The sequence below is a fragment of the Tupaia chinensis genome, unplaced genomic scaffold (assembly GCF_000334495.1).
Source record: "Tupaia chinensis unplaced genomic scaffold, TupChi_1.0 Scaffold000164_1, whole genome shotgun sequence".
NCBI classification, from domain to species: Eukaryota; Metazoa; Chordata; class Mammalia; order Scandentia; family Tupaiidae; genus Tupaia; species Tupaia belangeri.
In genome coordinates, this window is record NW_006159638.1 from 3,201,891 (window position 1) to 3,213,591 (window position 11,701).

General features: G+C 41.3%; 1 protein-coding gene across 1 annotated transcript in view; it reads left to right on the forward strand.

The window, feature by feature from the left end:
* The first annotated feature begins 10,446 nt into the window (after positions 1-10,446).
* Positions 10,447-11,701, forward strand: part of LOC114007388 (alpha-N-acetylgalactosaminide alpha-2,6-sialyltransferase 5-like) — a 2,738-nt gene continuing 1,483 nt past the window's right edge. Inside the window, exons 1-2 of the mRNA XM_027770884.1 lie at positions 10,447-10,734; positions 11,536-11,699. Coding sequence (XP_027626685.1) covers positions 10,720-10,734; positions 11,536-11,699 — 179 coding nt within the window. The 5' untranslated portion in view covers positions 10,447-10,719. The remainder of the gene's footprint in view (positions 10,735-11,535; positions 11,700-11,701) is intronic.

Here is an 11,701-nt window from a genome sequence, read left to right on the forward strand (position 1 = left end):
GAGAATTAGGTGTATAGAAAAATGCTACATACGTATTAGTTACTCTTATCATTATCTCATTTAATCCTTCCTCTAAGGAAGTCAGTATTACCTCCTCCCTTGCATAGATGAGACAACTGGGGTTTAGACAGATTTAGTCTCTTATTTAAGGTCACAGTCTGTAAGTCCTAAAGCTGGGATTGACACAGATCTGGTCCACAGTGGATCTTGTACCCATAACCTTACACAGAGGTGAACTGTGTGGGTTACACGGAGGTAAACATGTGGTTCCACAGATTAAAAAAAGAATTAAATTAGATCACACATTTAGACTGTTTGATGAGGAGGCAAGGTTCAAATAAAATCCCCTATTTCAAATACAATATACAATGTTTTTAAACAGAAGTATGGAGTCATAAGAATTATAGAAATTTGTGTGGGAAGAGAGGCAGAAAGATACATATGCGATCAATCATGCCTTTTACATTAGCAGAAATATCACAAGGACACTCAAGAATGCACTTTTAAATTCATTTTGAAAACTGACTAGTTTCCCCTCCTGCAGCTGCTACCTTTTTTATTACATGCTATATTAAAAGCACACACAAAAATATGCCTTCCTTCCTCAATGCGGATAGCATCACCCTTGACTTCCTGGTCTAGCCAGGTGCCTGGGGAGCTTCTCAGCACATATTCTCATTCAACTTCACATTGTTACATTGAGTCCTGCAGGGATGGTCCTTTATCTTTAATAGTTAAAGGAAAAATCTCTTTCCTTTTAGGAAGGTCATAGTGTTTGCCCCTATTTGTCTTTCCTCATTTTACTTTGAGACATTATAAATAATAAAACAAAAAATCAATTTCTGATGTGAAAAGCTTCCTTTTCTGAAGTTCCCTGGCCTTTCTTCATAGTTGTTGGCCTACCCGCAAATACTCCACACTTAGCACGTCTGTGGGGTTTGCAAATCCCCATCTCAGATCAGCTGTTTCTGTTGTACCTTGCCAAGCTGTGTTGTAGTAGCAAGAGCTCCTAAAAGGAAGGCAGAAGAAGGACTGAGCTCAAACCCTGTTGGTACTAAATGATTGCGTGACTTTAGGCAGGTTACTTAGCTCTAGGTCCCAATCTTAACAAAATTAAGATTCATTCACGCACTGTCACATTTACTAACCACCTACTGTTTGCTAGGCGCTGAAAAACAAAGATGAGGAGTGCAAAATATTGAAATTCAACTGCTCACAGTCGACATCAGGAGACAGATTTCTAAATGAATCAGTAGTGAGAGAAAAGAGAAAGACTTTGACAAGTTGTTTCTGTTTGGAACAGCAGCTGTGGAGGCAGGAGGAAATGACCATAAAAAAGAGATGCCCAGTCTTAGTTGGTAGCCACACATTTTGCTTCCTCTCAAGGTTGTTGGGAGGTGTGAATGACATAATGAATTTGAATCCTTTGAAAACTCTGAAGAGCAATTTCCTAGTGCAGCAGATGCTGTTGGTGCCCCGCCCCTATCCCTGAGTCTCTGCCACTTCAGTGCAAACTGGGGACTTTAAACTTCTAGCACCTGTGTGTCTGCCTGAGTGATTTTCCCAGTCTCCAGGGCCCTCCTGCTTTGCCACCTGTGCAGCAGGCTCTATGTGCCAAGACATCAAGGCCCACACGCTCCAACCAAAGCAGCCTCTACCTTATAAATACTACCAACCCTTACCTCTTAGGTGGAATAAACAAAGCCTGAGTTCTACATGGGCTGCAAGGACTTTGCCAACAGTAGTAATTTGCTTGATGATGTAACGCGTATGGCTTCCTTTCCTGTATCTCTCCCTACTCCCTCAATGGGGTTTCCTTCACTTGCCAAATAACACTGCACGTGGGTCTTTTATCCCCAGATATGCTTCTGAGAGAACTCAAACTAAGACAAGATGTAAGCCATTTTTTAGTATTATTCCATATCATTTTGAAGTGTGGCCAGAATTATACATGCTATTTTGCATGGAAAAAGCACAGCTTTGTATTTGTAAATCCTCTTCTGCAAAGTTAGGACTTGATCCACTTTAGCCATGTAACATAATACCTGCCTAAGAATTTCTTGAATCCATTCTGACCAACACTGCTCTGGCTGAAGCCTTTATCTCTCACCTAAATTTTTGCAGCATTTCCTAGCTGCTCTAGGACTTCAGTCTTTCCCCACAACAAATCCACCCCTCTTGCTGTCTGTCTCCAGCGACATTCATCTAGAAAGCAATTCTGACCACACTACTCCTAGCTGAGATAACACTTCTGTGTAAATTTATAAAGGTTCCTGTTATTTGTAACATGTTACTCCTATCTACTGGAAAGTTGTGATTACATTTTGAAATCTGTTAAAGTGCTTGAGGGTCATTTTCAAGGATATTGACTAAATAAATATGCAAATCTGCAATGTCTATGAGTGCCACCCACTTACATGTGCATCCTCATGCGTTGCACAACCTGCACAGATGTGCAGAGCCATCCTGGTTCTGACTACTCCCTGTCTCTGTCAGGAACAGCTTGTGTGTTCCTGTACCTATTACAAGGTCTATGTGTCTATGTGTCTATACCTCTGTTGATAGTGTCCCCTCTTGCCTACAACTATCCTTCTCCTGACCTGTTTCTAGCACTCCTTTAAAACCAGCTGAGCATTTCCCCTTTGGCAGAAATTGTATTTGAACCACTTTCTCAGGACATGTGTCAGTATTTTATTCCTTTTTATGGCTGAATAACAATCTATTTTATGAATACACCATATTTGTGTATCATTCATCAGTTGACCAACATTATGTTTCCTCTTATTGGTTATTGTGAAAAATGTTGCAGTAAACATTTGTGTATGAATTTTTGTGTGGTCATGTTTTTATTTCTTTTGGATACATACCCAAGAGTAGATGGGTCAGGTGGTAATTCTATGTTTAGTTATTTGAAGAACTGACGTTTGTTTGTTTTATTTTTTTTAAGTTTATACATTTTCTTTCTTTCATAAGAAAGTGTATGCATATGAAAGAGAGCATACACACGAGTCTAACCATGCAGTGGCCCACTTCCCCTAGTTCTTCAGCCAGGCAGGATCATGGGTGTGCACCTAGTATATTTCAGATCAACTCAGAATCTGAAGTCACAATCAGCCATGTGGTTTCCAGCACTGTATGTCAGTAAGCTACCCACTGCGGGTGGGCCCAGACTGTTTTTCAAAGTAGCTGTACTATTTTACATTTCTACCAGCAGTGTGTGAAGGTTCCAATGTCTCTGTATCTTTGTCAACATCCCCCCCATCACCTTTTAAAAATTATAGCCATGCTAGCAGGTGTAAAGTGGTGTTGAATGTTATTTGAATTTGTGTTTCCCTGATCACTAATGATATCAAGCAACTTTTCGTGTTTTTCTTGGCCATCTTCTTTGGAGAGATGTTTATTCAAACCCTTTGTTCATTTTAAATGAGATTATTTATATTCAATGGTACAGTTATAAGAGCTCTTTATGTATTATGGATGAAAGTTCTATATCAGATATAGATTTGTACATATTTTCTCCCATTCTTTGGGTTGTTTTCTTACTTTCTTGATGATGTCATTTGTAGCACAAGGTTTTTTAATTTTTCAAAACTCCAAGTTATCTATTTAGGGAGAGCGGGGCTAGTGCTTTTGGTATCATTTCTAAGAATCCTTTGCCACATCCAAGGTCATTTATCTTAAGAGTTTTCTTGTTTCACTTCTTACATTTAGGTCTTTGATGTATTTTGAGTAAATTTTTGTTTTTAGTATGAGGTAAGTATTCAACTTTATTCTTTTGCCTATGGCCAGCCAGTTGTCCCAGCACCATTTGCTGAAAAAGACTATTCTTGCCTTATTAAATGGTCTTCGTGTTCTTGTAAAAATCTTGTAAAAAAGTTGATATGGATGTGTGAATTTACCACTTTATGCTAAATCCTATTCTATTGGTCTATCTTTGTGTAAATACCACACTGTCTTGATTACCATTGCTTTGTAGTAAATCTTGAAATCAAGAAATAAGTACTCTCCAACCTTATTCTTCATGTTCAAGATCGTTTTGGTTATTCTGGCTTCCTTGAAATTCCATGTGAAATTTAGAATTAGCTTCTTAGTTTCGACAAAGAAGTCAGCTGGGGTTCTGATAATGATTTCATTAAATCTTCAAGTTGAAGTTGAGTCTCAGTCTATTAAACAGATGTTCCTCTGTTCTCATTGTGACTGTCCATCCTCACAGGACCACATAGGGAGTTGAGTGCTGCAGACTTTGTTAGGTTGATCTGTGTCAGGGACTGGCTGCTGTGTTTAGAAGGGCCATGAGGACAGAGGGTCTCGGGAGGCTGGTTAGAGAGCTGCTGCAGAGTCTGGGGGAAGTTGATGTAGATGCACCTGGTCAGAGCCCTGGAAATGCTTAGAGAGGGCTGGCTTGAGGGCAAGCTTGGGGGACATGGTGACAGATTTAATGGGTCCTTATGGGTTTACCTTTGCAGTGAGGACTGTCTTACTCTTTTTCTCATCCCCAGGGTCTAGTGGAGGGCTCAGTCTAAAGTCAGAGCATTTTGCAAATAGCAAAGTATGGAATGTGGAGGTTATGAGAGAAAGAGCTTTGCACTAACAGAAAAATAGAAAAATATTGTGTGATATTCAGACAAAAGGACAGTACTCAGGAATAAAAAGGAACAAGCTAGCAACACACTCAACAACACGAACAAATCTCAAAATATTATGCTAATTGAAAGAAATCAGACTAAACAGTATATAATAGATGATGTCATCTGCATTAAATTTGAAAACAGGCAATGCCAATCTAATCTATAGCAATAAAAATAGAACAGTATTTCCCTGTTTGCTTATTGGATTGAAGATAGTAGAACTGCAAGAAAGCTTAAAGGATTTTTCTCTGGGGGATGGAATGGTCTATATCTTGATATCAGTGGTTGTAAACAGGTATATAATTCTGTCAAAATTTATCCAAAAAAAAAAACCTTTACCAAAAAAACCTTCATCAAACTGTACGCTAAAATTTTGTATATATTTTGAAAAACAAAAGCAGTAAAAAATAATCACCTCACAAAAAGGAATGGTCCTTGATTATATTTTCTAAAGATAGAAGTTTAACTATACGCTTGTAGATTAGGACACTTTAGAGTTCAGTAGAAGACTTGATTATGGGAACTCTTACAAAGCTTCTATTTATTCTTTCTTTAACAAATATTTATATTTTTAAATGAGCTTTGATTTAGCTCAGTGCTACCACTTGCTATCTGGGTTACTTTGGATGGATGACTCTGCCCTTCAGTTCCCTCATTTGTGAAAGGGTGGTAGTGCTCATGGTGTTGCTGTGGGGACTAAGTGAGTTAGTGTATTTAGAGCTCTAATTATAGAGCTAGCACATAGTAAGGGCTGGACAAATGCTAATGATTAACACTAGTATCCTCAGTTTTGTGCCAGGCTTGATGGATATAAAGACTAATAGAATATAGTCCCAATTCTAGAAAATACAGTTTAGATGGGAAGATAGATTTAAAAATACATAAATAAATATGACTAAGTACACTTGGTATAATAATACAATGTGAAAAGTGCTGTGAGAACAATGACTAACTGTCTTGGCATGGAAAAGCCCATTCAAAATGAAAATAATTAGCCACTTAAATGAAATCAAGTTAAAGTAATTACTGTTTTTCGGTACTATGGTTCCTATGACGGCTTCTTTTCTTGGCTCCTGAAATTTGGAGTTCTTGGGGCTCAGGCCTGTGACTTCTCTTCTGTGTCAGGGTTCATTCCTAGTGACCTTATCTATTCATACTTGTAATGCCCAGATCATGTTTCCAACACCATACCAGAACTGTGACTGTTTATGAAATCTTACCATGAGTACATCTAAACCGAAATTCCCCATCTTCAGCCCCAAAAACCTGCTTCTCTCACTAAATTCCCCATCTCAGAAATACAGCTCCATTTTCCAGTTGCCCAGTCTGAAAGCCTTGTAATTTTCTTTTCCTCCTCTATCCTTATAGCTTATATATTGTATCTTATATCTAATAATTGGCAAATCTCAAATTTAGCCATTTCAAGAAGCACAATGACCTTCTCCCACTCAGACTACTTCAGTAGCCTTAACTGATTTCCCTATTTCTGTTCTTGCTCCCCAAAAAGCTATTCCTAGTACAGAAGGTAAGTGATTTTTCTAAAACATTAATAATCCATTGACTTTGCCTTAGCTAAACCCTCTAGTATGTTTCCTTTCCACTGTCCGTTTCATGGTCTGAATGGTTGAGGAACATCTGGCCCTAGACTACCCTTCTGTCCTCCTCCTCATCACCCTCTTTTTGGCTTCCTCCATTCTAGCCACACCAGCCTCCTTGCTGTCTCTTCAACATGCCATGCAAGCTCTTTCCTATCTTGCAGCCTTTGCACAAGCTGTTCCTTTTGCAAGAGATGCCCTTCCTCCAGATAGCCTCACAGCTCACTCTCTCACTTCATTCACTTCTCTGTTCAGTTGTCACCCTCCTGGCTGAAACAGCTCACCTACCCTAAACTCTTACTTCTGATGCTTGGCTTTTTATTATATTAGTTTACTGCCCTAATATAAGTGTAAGCTTCATGGGACAAAGCCTTTTCACGGCCTTTTCACAATCCTAGGGTCTAGAATAATGTATATAGTAGAAAATAAATTGATATTTGCTGAATAAAAGAATAAATTATTATCACCTTAACTTATGCAAAGCTTCACAGTTCACAGAGCAGTCACATAAACAAGCCCTCCAAAAATTTGTGGAATAGGCTTTGTTCTATCTATTTTAAAGTTAACAGTCTGCTTAACGTACTTTTGAGTCCCTTGCTCAAGGTCATGAAGCTATTAGAAATAAAACTCAAGGCCCAAATGTGGTGCAACAAATGGTAGGACACTCCTGTGTAAAGCTGGAGCAATATGGAAGAACCAGATTCAGTCCTGGATCAACTCCGACAGGCTGGGTGTGGGGGCATATGCCTGTGGTCCCACCTGACTGAGAAGCCGGGGCAGGAGGATTGTGGCAAAAATACCTCTCAAACATATCTCTCTCTCTCTCTCTCTCTCTCTCTCTCTGTCTTTTTCTTTTTTTATTTTTATTTCCCATAGAAAGTTTATAAAATAAACAAAAAACTAAGCTCAAGTCCTAGTGTTTTGCCTCCAAGCCCAGTTATTAATTATAATCATAAAATTCTTCTAACAATCTTTCAGTATTACTCTAGACACTTGTCATTTAACTTTCACAACCATGCTTTGAAGTAAATGCTGCTGTTTTTTGAAGATGCAGAAACAAGGGTACAACTAAGTAATAAGCCCCCAAGGCCACAGAGCTGGTAAGCTGTAGTCAGGGTCTGGGTCCTGACAGCTGGTTTTAGGGATTTGTTCTCAACCGATGAGCCCATTAGGCATAGCCTCTGAAAGGAAGTACACTAAGAAACACAAATAGGCAAATATTAAATTTGTTCACTGACTTTCTGCCATTATTAAACGTTTTGCTTTCGTTGCATTTAGCAGAACTTTCTTCTTTTTCTTTAGGATCCTCAGGTGGAAAGCAGTTATACCTCAAATGCAGTTTAGACTGTGCATTCTGCGTTTGCCTGTTTTTGACATGTTTGAAACGTTTGTTTCCAAGCTGAGAAGTCACTCAGGAGTTATGGGCAGGGCTCAGGATTTGCAGTTGTCTGTCTTCCTTCTTTGATAACTCTGTGATGTCTTTATGGCCATGGTATAGGCTGGCTCTCTCCCCAAGTTTCCGATTCCACCCTGCTCCTTTATCACCCTTGGTACACCTTGTTTCACCAATTCTCAGCTGCATTCCTTCACAGAACCCACATTGTGGAGCACTCAATTTCTCTCCCATTCCTTTCCTTTCCTTTCTTAAAAGTAGGAATATATTTTATTGGATGTGATGGCACCAAAGGTAGAAATGTGGCAAAATTTTAAATGGTGAGAAATCCATCTACCTGGATTTAGAGAAGCAAATTGTGATTCTCCGATTCACTTCATATTGAAAAGTGCAAGTTAGATGAACTGCAAAAGCTTCATTGACTTGTCTTTTTGCCTGCTCATCTCTAAGTCAGTCAAATGTTTGTCAAAGCTGTCTGTTTTCTGTCCTTTCTGGTTAGTCTAGCCATTAACTTACAAGTGTGCATAAAGTTACATGAACATAAATGGATGACCAGAAATATCAAAGCCCTCAGACCTTAAAAAAGCAGGCAATCAGAAGCTGAAAAAAAATCAGGTATGCTGATCATTCCTAGTTCTTTGTAACATCAATGTTCCTAGCACCAATCTGGAATAGACTGTAGATTCCTGGGGGACAGCATGTGGCCCTGGTATCCCAGATACCTAGCACATAGTAGGTGCTCAACAGACCAGGCACTTAACATAATAAGTGCTTGATAACATATGTTGAATCTACACTACTGTCTTTTAATGCCTATTCATGGACTTGACTGAACACACACACACACACACACACACACACACACACTAGGTTATGAGCCCTTAGAGAAAAAGGTCTGTGTCCTATTCATCTCTACATTCCCTAACAGAGAGCCATCAGGTAACAGGTGATGCACTAAATGGTCATTGAACTGAATTAACTTCTGTTTCTTGCTACTGTATCTTCCCTCCCCCACTCCATCATGTCCATTTGGCTTTCAGGCCCCACTGTCTAAAACTGTTGCACCAGTCTAATCAAATATCAGACAGCTAGAGACCTTGAAATCATTCAAATTAAGCTCAGAATTAAATTTTTAAATGTACTCTGTCCATTTCATAAGTAGATTAGCAACTGGCTAACTGCTATCCCATGTGTGTTTGGGCGGGGGAGGGGGGAGCATAAGCCTTAATGAATTCGATCAGACATACCGTGTAACAGATGTCCAACATGCCACCATGAGCTTAAATCATAAATATGATGCCTCTGTTTGGAATGGCAAAATATTTCAGAAATGTTATATTGATCACTGGCCATTTCCTAGATGGAGGGGGAATGATCCTGAAAAATGCAGGAACTACTTCTAGAAGCAGCTGAAAAGGAGCCCTGGAGAAACACAGATAATCTGGTTGCAATGATTCATCAAGTTGATCCTTTATTTCATTAATTTGAGTGTCAAGTACAACCATACACTAAAGAATTGCCAAGACCTGATAAGATTCTCCTCCGGCTGCTGCTTTTCCTACCCTAACAACTGGTACTATTCATGCCTAGAGCACAAATTGAATAAATAGATTCAAGGCTGGCAATGTTGGACGGTGTTTTGAATTTTCGTTTTTCCCTTGAAAGGCTGAATCTCATGCATTTCTTGCAAACACATTGCACTGATATTTACTATGGCACCAATAGTTTTAACTGTCTGAATACTCTGTATGGAAAGGATGTCTCATAAGTTAAAAATAGTTTTTGTTGTATCATCAGTCCAGCAACAGATTAGTGAAGATTAAAAAAGGATTGTAATGCCTTTTTTGGCCTTGAGAAAGCTCTTATTATGCCCATGGTTCAGTTGGCCTGATGATCATTTTCATCTTAATGTCATCTTTAACATTACACCGCTACAGGTGAGGTGTTAAGTAGTACATTAAGACAACTCTCTTCCCTGAGCAATTTCACAAGAAATATGTTTTTAGCTAAATTAGACATTTAACAAATGCCATTGGTAATTCAATTCAGGGAAGACAGTAGCCTTAAAACAGGCCATTGATATGGATTTCCTAATAGAAAACAATATTTTTTTTTTTAATTTTAATCCAAGATCCAAACGTGAAGTGATGTTCTGCCAGAGCAGTAGTCCGACATCAGGAAAGCACCAAAGGCTTTAAGATTCTTGTAAAATAAGCCATAAGCACTTTCATTTCCAGCAGCCAGAAATTCTCCACTGAAATTAGGAAGAGTCCAGTTCATGTGGATGTGATGCGCTGAATGTTTTTAAAACTTTAAAATTCCTAGGTGAACACCAGGAACCTCAAAGGGCAGATAGGGGGAAAAAAAACCGTAATATTTAAAGTAAATAATGAATAAAATGATTTAGATGAAATATTATGATCTAAAGATTGCAGGAGAACAACTAAAAGTAAAAAGAAGGGAGAAGAGAAAATTAGAAAGCTTGCAACTGGAAAACTGAACTAATAACAATTTTTTAGGAAAATTAATTACATGATAGCTTTCTCCATGCTATAAACATAAACTAGAAAGCTATAAATTGGCCTATTGACATTTAGGAGGTTGACATATTTTGACAAAAGCATAAAATAGAAAATTTAGTTTGCAAATTTTCCATTGGCTATCACGTCCAAAATCCAGTCAGGCCTCCTTCCTTTTTCACTTGATGATTTCATAAAAGATACATAAGCCTTCGGACCGAGAAGTCGGTACACTGGAACGGTTAACTCTCTCGCCCCAGAAATTTCAATCTGCTGAAAAGATCATTATTTGGGGGGAGGGAGGGGTGATGGAGACGCCTTTAGGACCCAGCAGGCGGCGGCAGGCGGCAGTTGTGTAGATGACTGAGAGACTACGAGGGTCCGGTTCAGTTTTAATTCTCTCTCTAATCTCTGCAACAGCAGTGCTTCCAGGGTCCCGTGGCTCCCGCGCGGGCTCAGTCGCTGCCGGCAGTCGGGCGAAAATCAGAGCCGTCTCCGCCTCAGCACCCACCATGGAAACCATCCAAGAAAAAGTGGCTCTGGACGCGCGTGCCTGAGGATTCCGCACAAAAGAAGTGCCCAAAATGAAGACCCTGATGGTGAGTCAGTTGTTGCAACTACACCGAGCAGAGGCAGGGACCCCCTGGCTCAGTCTCCCCGGGGCGCACCGGGAGTCTAAGGGGTGCCTAACCCTGAGCCGCGAGGTTGCGTGTTACAAAGGGACAACTTTCCACCTGCTCCGCATCTCCTCCCGATTCCCCAGCTCTGCCTGGCTCGGTATCCCAGAACCGGGATAGGATTCAGCTCTTGGATCTCGGGCCAAAGGTCCGAGGGACCGACGGAGAGCTGGAGAAGCAGTGGAGTAGTGGGCAGACTGCTCCAGGAACCGGGGATGCCCGAAAGCAACAACCTGGCAAAAGCCAAGAGGGGCGGGGAGTGGGGGACCTTTGCATACTTTCTTGGTTTGCTTGTCGTATTTCAAACTTGCAAGGCTCGCCGAGGTAGAGCCGCGGGTGCCCAGTAAAAAGGGTGCAAGGGCTACAGATTCCAGCAGCTTAGCTGGGGCAGAGGTTCCCCTCCCCGGAGTGCGAGCCCACCCCTGTCCTTGCCGGCGCGCGCTCTTCCTCCTGCTACCGGACGCACCTGCCCTCTACCGAAAGATCTGGGCGGCGGCGGCCGAGGGCAGTGACGCGCCGGCAACATCCCTGCAGTACACGCCGGGATTGTGCTTCCTCTGCCCGAGCCGAGCGCCGCGGGGCTAGGGTCTCCGCCCGCCCCCAGGCCCCCAGCCCCAGGACTTCCCATGCTAGTCTGACCGCTGCGCGGGCGTCCCTGCCCCGCGCGCTCCTCTCGGGTCAGTGCTCAGCGGTTCTCCTCTGCTCTCTCCCGCTCGCCCGCAGCGCCATGGTCTGGCAGTGTGTTTAGCGCTCACCACCATGTGCACCAGCTTGTTGCTCGTGTACAGCAGCCTTGGCGGCCAGAAGGAGCGGCCTCCGCAGCAGCAGCAGCAGCAGCAGCAGCAAACGCCGGTGACCGGCAGCGCGCAAACCGCAGCGGAGAGGGGGC